General features: G+C 43.2%; 2 protein-coding genes across 3 annotated transcripts; both read right to left on the bottom strand.

Moving 5' to 3' along the window:
* Positions 1–19: 19 nt before the first annotated feature.
* LOC106570229 (activity-dependent neuroprotector homeobox protein 2) lies at positions 20–13,048 on the bottom strand. Of its 2 annotated transcripts, none has more exons than XM_014142328.2 (4): positions 12,895–13,048; positions 4,411–4,532; positions 3,969–4,082; positions 20–3,779 (listed from the first exon to the last, which is right to left on the bottom strand). In XM_014142328.2, the coding sequence occupies exons 2-4, from the start codon at positions 4,516–4,518 to the stop codon at positions 1,110–1,112; spliced, it is 2,892 nt and encodes a 963-aa protein (XP_013997803.1). In that variant the 5' UTR covers positions 4,519–4,532; positions 12,895–13,048; the 3' UTR covers positions 20–1,109. The 2 variants fall into 2 exon arrangements, with proteins under 2 accessions (XP_013997803.1, XP_013997802.1); XM_014142327.2 differs by having other exon boundaries at positions 12,742–13,033.
* A 2,319-nt stretch (positions 13,049–15,367) lies between these two features.
* LOC106570230 (nuclear transport factor 2) lies at positions 15,368–20,074 on the bottom strand. Its single transcript, XM_014142329.2, has 5 exons — positions 19,939–20,074; positions 19,272–19,392; positions 18,216–18,287; positions 18,010–18,108; positions 15,368–15,707 (listed from the first exon to the last, which is right to left on the bottom strand). The coding sequence occupies exons 2-5, from the start codon at positions 19,368–19,370 to the stop codon at positions 15,591–15,593; spliced, it is 387 nt and encodes a 128-aa protein (XP_013997804.1). The 5' UTR covers positions 19,371–19,392; positions 19,939–20,074; the 3' UTR covers positions 15,368–15,590.
* Positions 20,075–20,379: the final 305 nt, after the last annotated feature.

The following is a 20,379-nucleotide window of genomic DNA, read 5'->3' as shown; positions in this document are numbered from 1 at the left end:
GAGCAAGCTGAAGCAGTGAAATATTTATTGGAAAAAGTTTATTCTCCACAATGCATCAGAAGGCTCAAACCTTCCAAGTCTATACACATTTTAGCTTCTGAAGGACTGAACCCATCTAAAACCCAACAGGTATATAGTACATAAAAACCTGACAATCAATTGCAAGTGACACAGGAAGAAGTAGAAACAAGGAAGAAAAACCCACAAGGGAATTAGCATAGGAAAATAATGGTAAAAACACCAGGAGAGGTTGCCCGTGTTCACCAAATAACTTACAACAAAATGAGTGGACAAACATAAAAAGCAACAAGGGTGAAAGTGATGGAGGCTACGGCAAAAATCTGTATTTTTTTGCAAACTGAATGAGCCACCACATAGTTCCAATAGCGGGAAGAACAGCACTCGATACACATTCTGAAAAGATGGACAATGTCTTACAGTTATGAATATACTCAGTCTCATCTGGTCAATGGATTCATATAATCACATAATAGATTTGAGTTACTATTGAGAACAAAGGACAATAACTATTATACATACAGAAAATAAGTCTTATGATACAGAAACACAAAATTGACAAATACTGTTCATTAACATTCTGAACATGAGAGTTAAATGGTGTAGTAGTTTGAAAGTCCGTCAATGATCCCAGTTTGAATACTTACATAATACCAAATACAGGTGTCTTTATATAGCTTTAACATTTGACAGCATTTCAAAATATTATTCAAACTGAATCATGGTCATTAGGCTGAAAACATCTTAAAGATGCCCCCTAGGAGGAAATGGTGGATTTAACCGTGCTGTGGTTGTATGAAACAAACCCCTGAAAACAGTGTCTAATACTAATACAGTCCTCACTTGGCTTTACATTTTTTACACTTGTATACAGAGGTTTGTTTTAACATGTAGCCTGTGAGAATGTCAACATTTGATTTACAGTTCTACGAAAAGGAGAATAATAAGTCAACATCTAAAATTTAGTTGACAATTACTAGCAGGGAGATTAACATCAATATAAAAGTATACATTTCAGGGCACTGCAGTCTGTTGCAGTCATCCAGGTAAAAGTATCTATACAGACTGTACATGCACTCTGAAGTGACAACTCAGACAGCCATTGGCTGTGGTTCTAAAGGATCCATCTCTGGAACATCCATCTGATGTGGTTCTAAAGGATCTTCTTTTGGAACAGAAATTTCTGGTTTCTCTCCTTCTGGAGAATCCGTCTGTTCTGGTTTGTCAGGTTCCACTTCCTGGTCAGCCATCTTTTCTGGTTCTGCAGGTTCCACCTCTGGGATGAGGAGGTCGTGCTTAAGTTTCTTCAGCTGTGTCATGTTGAAGCCCATGAAGATGGTAGGGCTGTTCTTCTGAATGGCCTTCATGCACTTGGTGCGCTTCATTCCAAACAGGGTGGACACCTCAGTCCGGGTCAGCCACAGTCTCTTGGAGAGCTCCTCAGACTCCTTCTTGGTGGGGTACGGCTTGGTGTGGAAGTATCTGGTGAGGAAGTCTTTCCGCTCCTCAGAGGGGCGTTTCTCCATCCCACTGGGGTCCAGCGCCAGCTGAATATAGGGGTCCATCTTGGGTGCCTGCTCTCGTTTTTCCTTCTCTCGTTGCTTACGGAAAGCTGCCCGCGCATCCCTCTCTTTCTTGTTGGCCTCCATGGCCTCCCTGAAGGCCGCCTCCAGCCTCAGCTTGCTCTGTAGCTCAGCAGGGGACTCAGAGGGCAGGGGGACAGGGATGGAGGCCTGCGCTGCCATGGGGACTGGAGGGAGCTGGGCAGAGTACAGACCTGGCACCTGGACCATCTGCTTAAAGGCCATGACCTGCTGTTGGCGTCCGTTGGTGGGCGCAGGCTGGAGTCTGTCTGCGTCTTTAGGGGTCTTGGGGGCACGGCGGCAGCGCTGTAGATGGATTACTATAGCTCTCTGCGTGGTCTTGCCTGTGTAGACGCCGTTGCAGTAGATGCATTTAAATGCTGCGGTCTTGAGGATGGCATGGACGGTGGGTGCGATGCAGTGCTTCCCACTCAGATGGGCCTGGTAGTTCTCCACTGTGACACACTTCTCTTCACAGAAGGGGCAGTCGGTCCGCGTCGTTTTACTGGGGTTCCGACACACTTCCTGTTTACCACCAGGCTGCATCTTGAGGAAGATCAGGTCTAGGGAGTTGGTGACCAGAGCCAGTTTCAGCTCTGCGTCTCCCAGGATCTCTTTGGGGGCCATGGTGTTGATGTCAAAGTAGGGGAACAGAAGGTTACCGCTGTCGTCTGTGTACAGTCTATACTCCCGCCTCATGAAGTCACAGTTGGCCTTCTGTGTGGGGTTGTGTTGTGTGTTTGTGTGTTCAACCAGTTGTTGGATGGAGTAGAACATCCCAGGACAGTAAAGGCAGTTGAGCCCGTGCAGTAGGTGTTCAAAGAGGCCCTTCTCAGACAGCAGGATCTTACACTTCAAACACTTGACTGTCTTGTCAGGCATCTTCCTGAGGAAGGGAGCGCGGGCAGCCAGGCCCTGCTGCTTAGCTGTTCTGGGCTGGGCCTTGTGGGCAGCTTGTTGGTGAGCCTCATAGACATTGGAAGGGAGCAGTTCATTACAGATGGGACAGGTGATCCACTTCTTGGCTTTGGAGTTGAGAGCAGGATTACCTGCTGGTTTGATTGGTTGAGGAGCCTTGCTGATCAGCTGGATGTTACTCGCCTGGCTGGGCATGCCCACCGGCGTGGCGAAGGTGTAGGTGGGCATGCCGTTGACCTTGTTGCCCGTGGGGAAGAGGTGGCTGAGGAGGGACTGGGACGTCAGCATGGTGCCCTGAGGGTTGCTCTGGAGCATTGTACCCTGGGGGGTCCCCTGGTTCAAGGGGAGGCGCTGAGTCACCATGAGGGCCTGGGACATACCTGGAATGCTGATCTGCACCCTCGGGGGCAGGAAGACCTGCTGGGGCTGCTGCTGACCTTGGACCCCTATGGCGAAAGGCACCTGGTTGCGAGGAGCACCAGGTAGTGAGGCGCCAGAGGGCAGTCTGACCATGGTCTGGCCGATGGGCATGGTGGCTGAGATGGCCCCCTGTGGCAGAGCACTCTGCAGCTTGACAGTAGCACCAGGCTGGACGAGGCCCTTTGCCTCAGCACCGGCCAGCTGAACCAGGGCCTGGGGGGGGAGGAAGCTCTGGTTGGGCCCTGCTAGCTGCTCAGGACTGGACACCTGTGGCAGCTGTTTTTTAGGGGCCAGTGTTTGGTAATTTGTGGGCTTGGCGTACTGAGTGTTCTCCAAGATCCAGGTCCTGATCTGAGCGCAGGCCCACTGGTGAGTGGGAGAGGCCAGGATGTGGTGCAGCATGTGCTCCGTGCTTTCAATAGCCATCTTACAGACCTTACAGAACTGCCTGGAGGCTGTATGGGGGAACTTAGTGTCTGGTATCCGTCCTGAGAAGTGGTGCCACAGCTTCTCCAGGTGGTTCAGCAGGACGTGCTTCTTCATTGAGAACAGGTTTGAGTCCACATATCGGCACTTACGACACTTAAACCGGTCCCCTTTCTTGGTAGTTGAATGCAGAGACGCTGCATCTTGGTCCACGTTTGGAGAGCCATGGAAGAGGAGGAGGTGCTTCTTGAGGAGTCGGGGGTGGGCGACAAAGGAGCAGATCTGGCAGGGAGCCAGGACACACAGTTTCCTCTCATACTCATGGCTCCGCTGTAGATGACTCTTGTAGGAGTACCAGTTCCGGGTGGAGTACTTGCAGAGGGAGCAGCACAACAGCCGCGTGCGGTACGGCCACTGGGGGAAGGAGACGCATGATTAGCAAAATAATTTTATATTGATCCGTCATTTCACTAAGGAATGCATGTTATATTTTTTTGTACGGAGTGTGTCCCTACATAGCCATTTCAGATGCTGATTAAGTGTGAACTGAATTAACTGATGCATCCCTATCAGACGTCCTCATCTTTCCAGGAGCCATTTTACCTTTTTCTTCCTCTTGCCTGGGAAGGGCTCACTGAGGTCCACCCACTCAGTCTCCTGGAATGCCTCATCAGAATCAGAATCTTCATCAGAGTTCTTCTCCTTCTTCTGCAGCTCCTGGAAGTTGGTGACAGACAACAACATACAGTTAAGGACAAACAGCTAAGTATCATGGGAAGAAAACACTGATCAATGATCTCTGAACATTCATTATCATTTGTACCAAATGGCACCTTATTCCCTTTACAGTGCACAATCTTTGACCATCGGGAATAGGGTGCCATTTGGTACAGAGTTATGGGAAAAGTACAATCCATGCCTATAAACAATGGGTAATATGGCAATAATTATGCCTCATCTAGCCCCCAAACAATAGTTGCTACAATACTCTGATACCGATAAAACAGATAGTTTTAAACATAAAAATTGCACAACAATAACATACTTCCAGAAGGTTTTTGCAATCCTCCAGTCCAAAATCACTCAAAATATGTTTCACTCTTCTCCTTGTTTTTCGGATGTTCTCCAAGTTTCCAACCGGGACCTGATACATTGTTCCTCAGCTTCCTGAAAGAGAGAGGCCTCATGTTAGGCCAGGTAATATTATACACATCCAAACTAGGGATGGGATTTGACTGAGTACTTGCATGATTCTTTTTCCTAGTTCTCAAAATGTAAAATAAATAGGCCTATGTACACATATGTCTATGCCAAGAGTGACGATGACTAATTTATCATATCCATTACATATAACAAATCCTAATTGCCCTAATAAATATATCGTGCCTTCGGAAAGTATTGAGAGCCCCTTGACCTTTTCCACATTTTGTTACGTTATTCTAAAAAGGACTAAATAAAAACAATCCCTAAACAATCTACACACAACTGTCAGTTGTACAACTGCAATGTGTCTTCCGCAATTAACCCAACCCCTCTGAATCAGAGGTGTGGGGGGCTGCCGTAATCAACATCCATGTCTTTGGCTCCCAGGGAACAGTGGGTTATAACTAGCTCAGGGGGCAGAACGACAGATTTTTACCTTGTCAGCTCGGTGATTCATTCCAGCAACCTTTTGGTTACTGGCCCAACGCTTTAACCACTAGGCCACCTGCCACCCCTAATTTACACAAGTATTCATACCCTTTGCTATGAGACTTGAAATTGAGCTCAGGTGCATCCTGTTTCCATTGATCATCCTTAAGCTGTTTCTACAACTTGGAGTCCACCTGGGGTAAATTCAATTCATTGGACATGATTTGGAAAGGCACACACCTGTCTATATAAGGTCCAACAGTTGACAGTGCATGTCAGGTAAAAACCAAGCCATGAGGTCGAAGGAATTGTCTGTAGAGCTCTGAGACAGGTCTGTGTCGAGGCACAGATCTGGGGAAAGGTACCAAAAAATGTCTGCAGCATTGAAGGTTCCCAAGAACACAGTTGGCCTCCATCATTCTTAAATGGAAGAAGTTTGGAACCACCAAGACTCATCCTAGAATAGGCCTGCCCAGCCAAACTGAGCAATCAGGGGAGATGGGCCTTGGTCAGGGAAGTGACCAAGAACCCAATAGTCATTCTGGCAGAGCTGTAGAGTTCCTCTGTGGAGATGGGAGACCCTCCCAGAAGGACAACCATCTCTGCAGCACTCCACCAATCAGGCCTTTATGGTAGAGTGGCCAGATGGAAGCCACTCCTCAGTAAACGGCACATGACAGCCCACATGGAGTTTGCCAAAAGGCACCTAAAGCACTCTCAGACCATGAAAAACAAGATTCTCTGGTCTGATGAAACCAAGATTGAACTCTTTGGCCTAAATGCCAAGCGTCACGTCTGGTGGAAACCTGGCACCATCCCTATGGTGAAGCATGGTGGTGGAAGAATCGTGCTGTGGGGATGTTCATTAGCGGCAGGGACTGGGAGACTAGTCAGGATCGAGGCAAATATGAACGGAGCAAAGTACAGAGAGATCCTTGATAAACATTCAACAAAGTACTGAGTAAAAAAAAATATACAAAAAAAGTATGCAGGCACTGTCAACCGTGGGACCTTACGTAAAACAGGTGTGTGCTTTTCCAAATAATGTCCAATCAATTGGCAGAAACATCGGAAGAATGATCAATGAAAACAGGATGCACCTGAGCTCAAGTCTCATAGCAAAGGGTCTGAATACATATGTAAATATGTATTCAAACCTGTTTTCGCTTTGTTATTATGGGGTAGTGTGTAGATTTTTTTATTTAGAATAAGGCTGTAATGTAACAAAATGTGGAGAAAGGGAAGGGGTCAAACGTTCTAAATGCACTGTCGACTAAACCATTCCATTGTTTCTGCAACTAACTACCCCTAACAAGCAAAGTTTGAAATGTGTTCTATCCTCATGGCTTTGAGTCTAGTGACTTGTCAAGGAGTGAAATGTAAACTTAATATACAAGAGTTTGCATGAGATACATTTTATATACACAAGTATGTGGATACCCCTTCATATGAGTGGATTCGTACATTTCAGCCACACCCGTTGCTGACAGGTGTATAAAAATCAAGCAGCCATGCAATCTCCATAGACAAACATTGGCAGTAGAATGGCTTTACTGAAGAGCTCAGTGACTTTCAACGTGGCACCGTCATAGGATGCCATCTTCCCAACAAGTCAGTTAGTCAAATGTCTGCCATGCTAGAGCTGCCCTTGGTCATCTGTAAGTGCTGTTATTGTGAAGTGGAAACATCTAGGAGAAACAACAGCTCAGCCGCAAAGTGGTAGGTCACACAAGCTCAGAACGGTTGCAACACTCACTATCGAGTTCCAAACTGCCTCCGGAAGCAACGTCAGCACAATAACGGTTTGTCAGGAGCTTCATGAAATGAGTTTCCATGGCCAAGCAGCTGCACAGATGCCTAATATCACCATGCGCAATGCCAATGCCTGGAGCGGTGTAAAGCTCACCGCCATTGAACTCTGGAGTGATGAATCACGCTTCACCATCTGGCAGTCCGACAGATGAATCTGGGTTTGGCGTATGCCAGGAGAACGCTACCTGCCCCAATGGATAGTGCCAACTGTAAAGTTTGGTGGAGGAGAAATAATGGTCTGTGGCTGTTTCTCATGGTTTGGGATAGGCCCCTTAGTTCCAGTGAAAGGGGATTTTAACGCTACAGCATACATTCTAGGCGATCCTGTGCTTCCAACTTTGTGTAAGGCCCTTTCCTGTTTCAGCATGACAATGCTCCCGTGCACAAAGTGAGGTCCATACAGAAATGGTTTGTCGAGATCAGTGTGGAAGAACTTGACTGGCCCAACATCAGTGCCTGACCTCAGTAATGCACGTAGCTGAATGGAAGCAAGTCCCACAACAATGTTCTAACATCTAGCGGAAAGCCTTCCCAGAAGAGTGGAGGCTCATTTTGGAATGAGATGTTTGAGTAGGTGTCCACATATATTTGGTCATATAGTGTATATTCAGTCAATAAATTGCCATTTAAGGTACATTTATTGAAACGGTAATAGACTGGTTATATTATATGGTGGAATACAATCTCTAAAAAGGAGGCAGCAACTGCACTTGCTTGTAGAAGCCTATGGCTGTGCAATGGTATAGCCTTGCTTTGTTAATTTAGTCGACATGACGCTCTTATTTCCCAAGCCCTTTCAAGGGCATTCAAGACACCTATTTTCTAGTAAAAAAAACAAAAAAGAACATGTCATATAATAAAATAGAACAGAATATTTTTCCAAATGAAAAAAAATAGTCACTGCGAAGTGAAGTGCATCTTGCATATGGAACTGTTATTCAGAGTGATCGTTTCAAACGTGGCTCAACTTGGCAATTTTTCAGGATTACAAAATAATTACGGCCACGAAATCTGTTTGGTGAGGCCTAGGCTTTATGATTCTGATGAAAATACGCTCTGTCTTTATCAAACTAATGTTTTTGCATATTTTCAGTGTGGAACCTGTATGTTTAAGGCCCTAGCAGTTCGCAAAGTAGCCGAAGTGGAAAATAGACAGGACACAATTATTCCAAAAGTGCAGCTCTCTGTTGGAACACATTTCCTACTTCAATCAACCAGTCCATTTTGAATGTGACAAAACTGTCATTTTGCAAGGAATGTAGCTTGTGTATCCCATCATTTAGATAGGTTTTTCTAGGCATTCATTTCTGTAGGCCTAATAGGGGTTTGTGTGCCCCCTTAGCACACCTGTGTAGAGGGAGCAGTTGGAACGCAATTGAGTGAGTGATACACAGAGGGGAAAGGGAATTTAAGGAGAACTGTGTGATGCTTGTCTTGGTTTATTTTTTTTGTTGTGCTCTGCAAATGCACATGTACAAATGGAGCACTAGAGTCAAAGCAAATTAACATCTTCAAAAAAATTAAAACAGGACAATTTCACTTGTCTGTTCGGGCAGCCACAAAGCACATTCCACCAAATAGTTTTACAGTGTGTGTGTATAAATAAAAAAAAAAAGAGAAAAAAAAGTGATCTCTGGTTAAAGATCGAGCTTTGACATCCATGAATGTAGCCTATGGATTAATGCGTTTATGGCTCATAGGCTATTGGTTTACATTTACGGCCTAATTCTTTTACTTTTAGACGTGTGCATTGTTAGATATTATTTTTGGAGCTAGGAACACAAGCATTTATTTACACCCGCAATATCTGCTAAATATATGCATGCAACCAATAAAATGTGATTTAGTGACAAGAATTGGAAATGCCTTTCATGTTACCCTCACCCAATACAGCTACTCTTGCCAAATCTAGCACCATGCGCCACACAGCAAGATAACATGAACATTTGGGTAGTTTCCATACGGTCAAAACAAAAGTAAAAAATGTAAAGATTTAAAGCCAAACATATAGCTGTAATAAACTGTCTAAACAATACAATGTTATATAGCCACCTATTTTTAAGTTTATCCAATTTAAGGAACCATTTCATGCATTAGTGCCTTGAACGTGTCCTCTGGTGTGACATTACAATACATGTTAACAAAGGTTGAATGATAGAAGTAACGAAATAGTCAATTATTTTGTCTTTAAAATCAGTAATCATATTCTGGCATTTCAATTAAAAAACTATTTGCATGTATAACGATGATAACCAAGTGTCTCACCATTACATTTAGGGTAAGATTCAGTGATTTCACTAAACCTCAATTTCAAAAAAAGCAATTCTTACTTGTGTATTGATCAAATGTTACCTGCCTCATGCTTAACAATTATTTGTTAAGCATGAGGCGGGACATTACGTCATACCGATGGACAATATATAACTGGCAGTCAAATTTGACTGTTAAAACATAATTAATAGCACTTTCACAAGTTTCTGACCACTGGAAAAATGCTTCTAAACATCAGTAATGGATCCTCATTAAAGTCTATGAAGTGTACAGGTGCTGCCAACTCACGCATTTGATCCTCCTTACACCACACCTTATATCTCACGCACTGAAAAGTACTGCTGTTATTTGTAGAATTAGTCCATTGTATAGTCAGTGTGTTAACTTTTAAACTGTGCTCCAAATCGTTTTGAAAATCTGACTCTGTGCCTGCAACTTATCACGAGCAGAACCTCTATCATTGGCCTGTCTTGCAACAGCACTGAACCGCAGCACATTGAAGCATATGATTGGTCTACTTATGTAAGGCAGGGGTTCCCAAACTTTTTCACTCTGGGTCCCCCCTACAAGCATTGGAACATTCCACACCACCCCTATGTGCACAAGAACTGTTCATGACAAACTGTTCACACCCCTCTTCTTGGTGCAGGTTTAAAGCTTATTACCTGCAATTCTACACATTTTGTCATGTGGTGCAAAGAACCTTTTATAGTTTTAAAGCAAATTTTCTTGCAATTCTATACATTTTGCCACATCTAATGCGTATTAATGTGATTTGAGTGACATATTACAACATCTAAGTAAAAAAACATTAGCTGACATAGGCTAGTTGATCTGGACATTTCTGACAAGTTATAAATAGCTCTAAGGTATACAATGACTAACATGACAAGAGGAAGTGATGATACACTGCCCACTTTCGAAATTGCATACTATTACAACTTTCAAGAGTAAGTTTAAAGCAGGACTGAGCTCCTTAAGTGTGTATTTAAAAAATTAAATTATATAAAAACCTGTCCCCCTCCCCAGGGGGCACGCCGCTGTTGGGAACCACTAATGTAAGGGATCAACGGGATTGGATGCAGTTTTAGATTTTTTTTTACGTCCCTCAAGATTAGAGGAGCTAAACAGAGAAAGAGAGAATGTACTCCACTGCGTTTATAAAACTGATAGCTGTTTTATGTACAATTTTGCCAAAACTAGGTTGCTGTTACTCCCGTCCCGATTGCAGAATGCAGCCTTTTGACATGATGTACTTAAACCGATTTAATCCACACTTGCATTAAATCACCTCATTTGGCGATTGGCATTTAGGCTGTGACAACGAAAAGGCAGCAGACAGACCTACAGTATGTTTTAGCAGGGAAGTTTGGTAGGGTGACATGATTTGAAACTATGAAAATAATTTTGTCAAGATTGTGAACCCAAGCGGCTTCCCGGGTGGCGCAGTGGTCTAAGGCACTGCATCGCAGTGCTAGCTGTGCCACCAGAGATTCTGGGTTTGAGCCCGGGCTCTGTCGCAGCCGGCTGCGTCCGGGAGGCCAATGGGGCGGTGCACAATTGGCCCAGCGTCGTCCGGGCTAGGCCGGCAGGGATATCCTTGTCTCATCGTGCACTAGCGACTCCTGTGTCGGGCAAGGCACAGTGCACGCTGACCAGGTGTACACATTGGTGCGGCTGGCTTCCGGGTTGGATGTGCATTGTGTCAAGAAGCATTGCGGCTAGGTTGGGTTGTTTCGGAGGACGCATGGCTCTTGACCTTCGTTTCTCCCGAGTCCGTACGGGAGTTGCAGCGATGAGACAAGACAGTAACTACTACCAAATGGATACCACGAAATTGGGGAGAAAAAAGCGGTGAAAAAAAAAAATAAATAAAAGATTGTGAACCCAAAAGTGTAAGTTTGATTCTGGAGCGGGGACAATGAATATATATATATTTTTTGGTTAGGGTGTAGGGGCAGATTTATGGCATCTTGTATTCAGGAGATTTTATTGACTATTTAGCCTGATCAGTGGAACAATTCTCATTGTTAACAATGGGCTAAAATATTGGGGAATTAGTGTGCTTGTCAGCAAAAACACTTATTCCCCAAACGTATTTTATTATTCCACTTCTTTCCAATTTTGCCAGTGTAATCACATATTTGAAGTCAGATATACCTACGTGTCTTTGAAAATGAATTATGATGCTATGTATTTTTGCAGCCATTCATGGACAGTTTTGAATAAACCATACAAATAAGCATTGGATATGAAATACTCCAAGCCTCAAATCATTTTTTATTTTAGTATTGTGCACATGCTAGGCAGATGGTAGGGGACTCAACTCAAACGCATAATATTTCATCTCGGTAGAGTAAGATTATGGCAAGGATCTTCAACTAGTAGACATAAACCACCTGAATATTGATATTCAGTCAATTGTGGGTGATTGAGAGTTGGGTGATTGAGATATGAATTATTATAACAAGAACATTTTCAAACACCCAGCACTTGGGAAACATAGATCAGGGGTGGTGAACCCTCCTGGAGAGCAAGCAGGATTTTTTTCAAGCCTTATTTTAAAAAGAGTTCACCCAAATTACAAAATGTTTGTATTTACCTTGAAAGCAGTCCATGGACAAGGAGACTGCAAACTATGATTTGGTTACACATTGCTATCAACCATTAAAGTGTTAGTATTTCCTGTGCAGAGCCTTGGTGTAGTGGTAACACTACCCTGCACGTGTCACATACTTTCCATCTGAGAATAGGGATCAATCCCCGTTTCCAACCTTCATACTGTTTCTCCCCATTTTATTTCTTTACTGTCTGAATAAAGTGTCAATCAACCTAAATAAGGTTTCACAAACATATGCATAATGGAGGTGTGAAATGTTAAAGTCGGCAAATTAAGTTAATTTCATGTTCAACGTATCCTGAAAAACACCGGACCTGTGGTTTTATTTTCCACCCTGGTCATAGGCCTAAGCCATGTCAAAATACGTAGAATTGCAGGAAATTAACTTTAAAACAGTAAAATGTCCCTAATGTCTAGGGGTTGTGCCAGGGAAAAATGAAATTCACATAGCAAATCTCACTCTAAGCGTTCTTAAAAAGTTGGCAGCCCTGAGTGTATTCGTTCAAATTACAGTCACTCGAAAGAGTCCTGTATTGTTCTTTTTCGTCACTAGCTAGCTAACGTTAGCTGGCTAGCTAAGTAGATCCCAGACACAGGAGTTGAACATCTGCGTGCCTTCCTTGGATGTGGCAGCCGTTTTACAGACTCCCTCTCCGGAAACAAATCCTGAATCCCCCCCCTCACCCGTGGTCACCATGCCCCATGGTAGGCACAGAAATTACCATCGAAGTTGAAAGGGCAGTCATTCGAATGGGACGCCTATGCCACGAAGGGTCACCAAAAGCGGCCGGTGGACTCGACAGCAAAAATATAACTAAAACCATCTAATTGTATGCATTGGCGGGAATAAAAATAAGCTAAAATGCTAGCTAGCTAGCCGTGTTGAACTCAATGATCAATCATTGGTTGAACTGCATACAAACATGCCTGGTTGGCTGATTTATGGAAGTGGATCTGCGCAAATGTCGACAATGGCTACAATAGGTGTAGATTTGTGATGAACTGTTGAAGATGTTGACTGACCGGGCTACATACAATTACCTTTGCTTTTGCTTCTCCGGTTATAAAAGGATGGCTGTCGCGTCTTTTTTTTTTTTTACCGTGTATGGATAGTTTCACCAATTCGCCAACGCTTTAGTCTCGGTGTCACGAAAGTGTGCAATCAATCCACCTGGACGAAACTCTGCCACTCACCTCCCCGGACAAGATGCAGCCGCCAAAGTTAATTCAGGAAATAATGATTCACATTAAAGTGAAATAATTGATGTATTGTGCTGTTTCACCCTCCTCCTGAAGTAAAAAATGGCGCTTGTGTTCAGGACATGACGTTTGGGTCCTAATTAGCATATATGGAGGATGACCAATGAGATTGAAGTTAGCTGTGGACTAAATTGGGGAACTTTCCAAACATAATTGAAGTTTCGTAGTGATTTCCTTCCATTTCACTATTAATTGATGAGTTAATTGGGCTAATAAACATTATATAAGAGCACAAAAGAAGTGTGGGTGTGGCTACAGACAGAATAAAGGCTCTGGAAAAAGCTAGCTAGTCACATGGTACAATTCAAAACAACCAATAGGCTGTCAGGAAATTGAGGCAAAGGGGAGGGCCAAAAAGATTTTATGGTGACCTCATATCATGCCACTGTTCATCAGCCAATGGTAGACTTCCCTTCCAGTCCATTATTTGAAGAAAAAAACAAGAATTTAATTACGTGCTACCTTTTAATACAATAAAGTAGTGTGTTAGAAATGACAAAAATAAAATTGCAATGGTATTTGAAAGGTACGAATCAAGAATAACAATATTTCTTATCGTTATATTTTATATGTTACGCAAAAACAAATAAATCTACTAATTGTAGCCACAGCAAAATTTGGCTCGCCAGCTAAAGCTATTCAATCAACTCCATTCTGTAAAACTATCTTCAGGAACGAGACATGAACACAGATTTACACATTGTCAATTGGGTCATCATATATGGTTGTTAATGTATTGATTGGTGCCCTAACGCCATGGTCTACTAGTGGCTGGCGAGTGACTATCTCTTGAAAGCCCATTGCCGATACATTTATTTTTAAAGCTGAACTTTCCTCAACTTTCACTCCTATAGTCAGGTTTGCTTGTCAACAGTTGCATTGTGACAGTAGACGTGTCCGAATACCCATACTAGCGTACTACATACTAAATTGCATACTCATTTCGGAGTTTAATCTATTTACAATTCACTCGTCTTTAATGAATAACATTTGACAACAGCTGATAATCAGATAAATTGTCATACTGTACCAAAATATGAATGGTGGGAGTCAACACAATCACGCATTAGATAACGCATTCGGAGTACTATTTTCACATACTATAAAACTTTTTTTCACGTACTATTTAGTACACTAGCATGAGTATTCGGACACAGCCATTGTCTCTTCAAATCACCACCTTCAGGTGAAAATAAATTACTTCTAGCGAATTGTCGCCAAACTGTGATCGCCCCCTGGAGGCCAACAGTAATATTGCAGACCTATCCTAAAACTGTTACAGGCTTGTCATCCTCTCAAATAAAAACGGTCAGTATTCTTTACTCATTATTGTATTCCTCATGATGGAAATATATTTAAGAGCAACACTCAGAACAATGGCCTTGAGTGCGAAATTGCTCGATATGCACCTTATGTGAACAAGGTGCCAGTGAAGATAGCGAGAATACGGTGTACATTGTTTCCGAAGAGACAAACCAAGTACTGTAGCAGAATGCGTTGACAAAGTTTTGCACATCTTTCTGTGAGAGGATTTGGTGTTTGGGTTGCATTTGCCATCAGGGTCAATAGGTCATCTGGGTTTTTAGTCTTGGTCTCAAGCTAGAGGGCCTGCTGCCATCATTTGCTTGTCTGCATCTGACACCCTATTCCCTATAAAGAGTGCCATTTCAGACGCAGACTGAACTAGGGACTTGCTCAATAACATACACCTTGTGTCCTCGTCTCCTCAAAACCCATTGGATGAGAAAGCCAGAGGTCCTTCTGACCTCGAACGGGAAGACGAGGAAAGCGGACGTGAGGCGTGTGCAATTGAGATCTTCCCATAGGGAAGTCTCCAGCCAGGTACAGACTGTGTCATATATAGCTGCTTCCTCATAGCATTTTGATGCTGATCCAGGAGGCACATGTTCAAATGAAGGCCAGCCAGCTTCATCCTCGCTGTTTTGTTTTCTTTTTGTGTTATGAAGAGCCCTTGACCCTTATACACGAGTATAGTAAGGTATGTCATTCATCATGTAAACTCCTAAGTTTACCAGGCTGTGTGTCTGTTGTCTTGCAACACAAAATAAATGTCTTACGAAATGGCAGCCTATATACTGCATGACTTTTGACTACGGCTAGTGCCCTATATAGGGAATAGGGCGCCGTTTTGGATGCATTGCTCTGGTCAAATGTACACTATACACAAATTATACAGGGAATAAGGTGCCATTTCAGATATGCAATTTATTGTTCACAGAATGGTAGCATTATGCCAAAAGCATCACTAAGAGGATCATCCATTCCCTTTCTATAGAAACATCAACATTATGGTCCTAATAACAAGGCATGTATGGATGAAATGTTAGCCAATATTGGGAACTGATAGGGATAGTTTGAATAACAATAACGCAAATTGTACCAAACGTATTTGGGAATGAATTTATTCTGTTGTGTTCCTGTGCATCATTCACCATCACTGTAACAGTTTGCAGTTAACTGTCCAGAACAGTCTTAAAATTGGTTAACATGAGCTTATTGAAGACAATAGAATCTGACAAGCATTCCCTAACAAAAACACATACATGTAAAGTTGAAATGTAATATAAAAAGCTAACTCTGTGGAATGTACGTGATCCTTCCATTTCCTCCTATGCGCCAAAGTTATGTAGTGCCAATCTGAACATGTCGTTGGTGCAGATCCATTTGTTGTCCACGTTCTTCAGCAGGAAAGTTTGTTGAAATCCCATCACCTGGTCCGTGTCAGCCTTTTAAAGAAAAGAGAACAGATGAACATCATCCTCTACAAATATATTGCTCAAAAAAATAAAGGGAACACTTAACACAATGTAGCTCCAAGTCAATCACACTTCTGTGAAATCAAACTGTCCACTTAGGAAGCAACACTGATTGACAATACATTTCACATGCTGTTGTGCAAATGGAATAGACAACAGGTGGAAATTATAGACACCCCCAATAAAGGAGTGGTTCTGCAGGTGGTGACCACAAACCACTTCTCAGTTCCTATGTTTCCTGGCTGATGTTTTGGTCACTTTTGAATGCTGGCGGTGCTTTCACTCTAGTGGTAGCATGAGACGGAGTCTACAACCCACACAAGTGACTCAGCTAGTGCAGCTCATCCAGGATGGCACATCAATGCGAGCTGTGGCAAGAAGGTCTGCTGTGTCTGTCAGCGTAGTGTCCAGAGCATGGAGGCGCTACCAGGAGACAGGCCAGTACATCAGGAGACGTGGAGGGGGCCGTAGGAGGGCAACAACCCAGCAGCAGGACCGCTACCTCCGCCTTTGTGCAAGGAGGAGCAGGAGGAGCACTGCCAGAGCCCTGCAAAATGACTTCCAGCAGGCCACAAATGTGCATGTGTCTGCTCAAACGGTCAGAAACAGACTCCATGAGGGTGGTATGAGGGCCCGACGTCCACAGGTGGGGGTTGTGCTTACAGCCCAACACCGTGCAGGACGTTTGGCATTTGCCAGAGAACACAAAGATTGGCAAATTCACCACTGGCGCCCTGTGCTCTTCACAGATGAAAGCAGGTTCACACTGAGCACGTGACAGACGTGACAGAGTCTGGAGACGCCGTGGAGAACGTTCTGCTGCCTGCAACATCCTCCAGCATGACCGGTTTGGCGGTGGGTCAGTCATGGTGTGGGGTGGCATTTCTTTGGGGGGGGCCGCACAGCCCTCCATGTGCTCGCCAAAGGTAGCCTGACTGCCATTAGGTACCGAGATGAGATCCTCAGACCCCTTGTGAGACCATATGCTGGTGCGGTTGGCCCTGGGTTCCTCCTAATGCAAGACAATGCTAGACCTCATGTGGCTGGAGTGTGTCAGCAGTTCCTGCAAGAGGAAGGCATTGATGCTATGGACTGGCCCGCCCGTTCCCCAGACCTGAATCCAATTGAGCACATCTGGGACATCATGTCTCGCTCCATCCACCAATGCCACGTTGCACCACAGACTGTCCAGGAGTTGGCGGATGCTTTAGTCCAGGTCTGGGAGGAGATCCCTCAGGAGACCATCCGCCACCTCATCAGGAGCATGCCCAGGCATTGTAGGGAGGTCATACAGGCACGTGGAGGCCACACACACTACTGAGCCTCATTTTTACTTGTTTTATGGACATTACATCAAAGTTGGATCAGCCTGTAGTGTGGTTTTCCACTTTAATTTTGGGTGAGACTCCAAATCTAGACCTCCATGGGTTGATAAATAATCAATGGAAATCCAATTTATGTGATTTTGTTGTCAGCACATTCAACTATGTAAAGAAAAAAGTATTTAATAAGATTATTTCATTCAGATCTAGGATGTGTTATTTTAGTGTTCCCTTTATTTTTTTGAGCAGTGTAGTTTACTCAACTACATTACATACAGTAGAAATTAACCATAACAGGCCCCATCGATTTGATTTATTTAAAGTTTATTATAGTTAAAGGGATACTTCGGGAATATGGCAATGAGGCCCTTTAGTTCCCCAGAGTCAGATTAACTTGTGGAAACCATTTTTATCTTTCTGCTAGCAGATACCATAGACTTCCAGTCATTTTACTAACGCTAGTTAGCAACTTCCTACATAGTGCACGCAGACAAAAATGGTATCCACAAATTCATCTGACTGTACGAATGTAAATAAACGGCTTCATTGCCAAAATCCCAAAGTATCCCTTTAAACTCAAGTATCTTCAGGTGCTATTGAAATTAAAACAGGAGTAGCTCCTTCCATGAAAAGCTCCCGCAATTCAACGTGCACCGTTTCAGCCCCAGCGTGCAGATAGCAATACCCAGTGGAACAGGTGTCACTGTGCTAGCTTAGCAGCTTAATTTCTTCCCTCAACTTGCCACTGACTTCATTTGAACTACGGTCCTCTGCCTCGCAAAAACAGTTAACACACGTGACCGCCAACTGTAAAAACGTATACACCAGCTCTGTCACTGAAAAGGATGCAAAATCACTGGCACCATCTTAAGCTGTGGTTGAGTTTCTGGTATGAACTCTTATGCCAGCGAGTCACAGAACGTGCATCCACTACTTTTGAAACAACCTACCTTGAGCTGTCCCATCACCATGCTCATCACACAGCTGTCTGGTGTGGGCTGGTGGTCCTGTGCGGTGATGCTGTGCTGGATCGACTGGAACGGTAAACTCTGCAGTAAGGGAGACAACAAGGTCTATGTCTGTACCATGTGAAATAATTAAGTTATGCATTATAATTAGTTTGATGATGTGAAGCTTAAATGAAGATGTCACTTACAGTGATCTTCTCCATAATGGCTTTGTGCCCCTGGAAACCAACTCCTTCCCATGTTAAACATGACGCATCAGTCTGGAAACACACAGTCATTTAAGACAGTGAGCTCTCACTGAACTTATCAGTTACACACTGAACAACATGAGCAGGGGTGTATCCATTAGCTTTGCAACAGAAACCGTTTAGCATTTACTCTAGGTACCAAACGGGGAGGGACCTACCCGAATTTGTCCAATAGAAACTCTTGTTATCGTTGCAAAACATTTTCCGTTTGGAGGAAATGGTTACTATTGGAAAACGTTTACAACTGAATCTGACTAATGAACACACCAGGGGTCCATCTCAAAAGTATTTCCTTGAGTCCTTGTTTCCTCTTCATCCATGCCACTTTATCAAAGCCGTTTGAAGGATAGACCTAGATCATCTCTCAGTTCCATTACATTACACAAGAGTCATTGGACGAAGTCACCTTCTATACGGGGGAGTTTTGTTAAGAGTCCAGACGCTGACGTCACTTGCAGTACAGTTTCGCAAGGATAAGTACCTTATAATTTTCAAAAAACAAAAATGTACACCTTGATAGGGTTATGTCCATGTTACTGCGCTTGTTTACAGAAAACTGACAGATGACAAGAGGTGACCACCTGTGCTACCTAGTATGCCACAAACACCTGTGTGTAAGTGTAACTCAGGAAGTGTAGCAGAACTGTAGTTTGGCCAGATGGAAGCAACCATAGCTGTATGGATCTGCAAAAAAAATGCTACAGTAATTGTATCTTTTATTTGAAGGATGCTCTCTTGATGAAAGATAACGGCCCTATGTTCATGTTTTGAAAAACTTATCACAAGCGATGATTGACATTTCTAAACGTTAAAACAGCGTAAACTGTAGGGAGAGGGCAGAATGCCTTCTAGAGTTTAAGAGCTATTTGGAGGGTAGTCCCAGGGGAGGATGCAAGGAATTGAGACTTGAGATTTACCCAAAGGTTTCCAGATGACAAAGTTGGTCCATGAAACACCATTAAACATCTCTAAATGTGTTGAAATGAAAATACTCACATAGAGGTCAGCAAGTTTGGTTCTATCAGAATCAAACTGTTGGTAATAATGTTGCACAAAGCCTGCACCTATCTGCTCCCACACCGGTTTGCTTGCCATGGTTCAACGTGCAGGTTGGAATCTGAAGAGGAAAACGCGCCATGAATATGAGGTAGTCAGCAGCACATCCTTTATTTTTTATACCTGGTGATGAGCACACCCCACGTGTTTCAGAATCACCCTGAATTATTGCAATTACAATCAATCAATGGAAGTTATGCACTTATCAAGAGAACATCAGCACGAGAATGGCTTCCTATATCTCGGAAATGTATAGGAAAAGCGCATTGGTCCAGTAACCAAAAGGTTGCTGGTTCAAATCCCCGAGCCGACTAGGTGAATAATCTGTCGATGTGCCCCTTGAGCAAGGCACTTAACCCTAATAGCACATATACGTAACTCTGGATAAGAGCGTCTGCTAAATGACTAAAATGGAAACGCTAGCTAGTTAGCTAGCAAGTTAACGTAGCTATATAGCTAGCTCGCTAAACTCATTTAAAGTCAGTACATCATTCCACTCAGAAAATGACAGCTAAACTTTCACTTTGCATTGCAAGTAATAATTTCCCTTTATAAGGTAAACGCGGTTATTCCTTAATGGTTGTTTAAAACTTAATATGAAACTTACCTTAATATGCAACTAGCTAGCAATCCAGTGTGGATGCACGCCTTTCCCGCTTCATCCGGAATACAGGTCGTGCTGTCATATACAGGACTAAACGACCAATAGAGGCGCGCCTAGGTTCGATTGACGGGTACCTAAGAGCGTGAATGCCCCCCGAAAGGGCGTTTTACTTCAGTGCAACCAACCTTGGTAATCAATTATTTTCAGCTCATTGATAATAAAATGTATATAAATATTAAATTAGTTGTGTTCAATATTATGTCAGTAAATGTGGACAATTGTGAGTTAATGGATATGACAATGTATACTTTTGTATAACAATAATTTGAAGTTATTTTCACAGATTTATGGAGCCAAAGTGAAAGTGACAAAATTGTGCATAACTGCTACCTCATATATTTTGATATCTGTAGTGACACTCAATAACATCTTTCCAGATGAGGG

This window comes from Salmo salar, chromosome ssa14, assembly GCF_905237065.1.
Source record: "Salmo salar chromosome ssa14, Ssal_v3.1, whole genome shotgun sequence".
NCBI classification, from domain to species: Eukaryota; Metazoa; Chordata; class Actinopteri; order Salmoniformes; family Salmonidae; genus Salmo; species Salmo salar.
The sequence above is the reverse complement of the archived record's forward strand: the minus strand, read 5'-3'. Positions and strand labels throughout refer to the sequence as shown.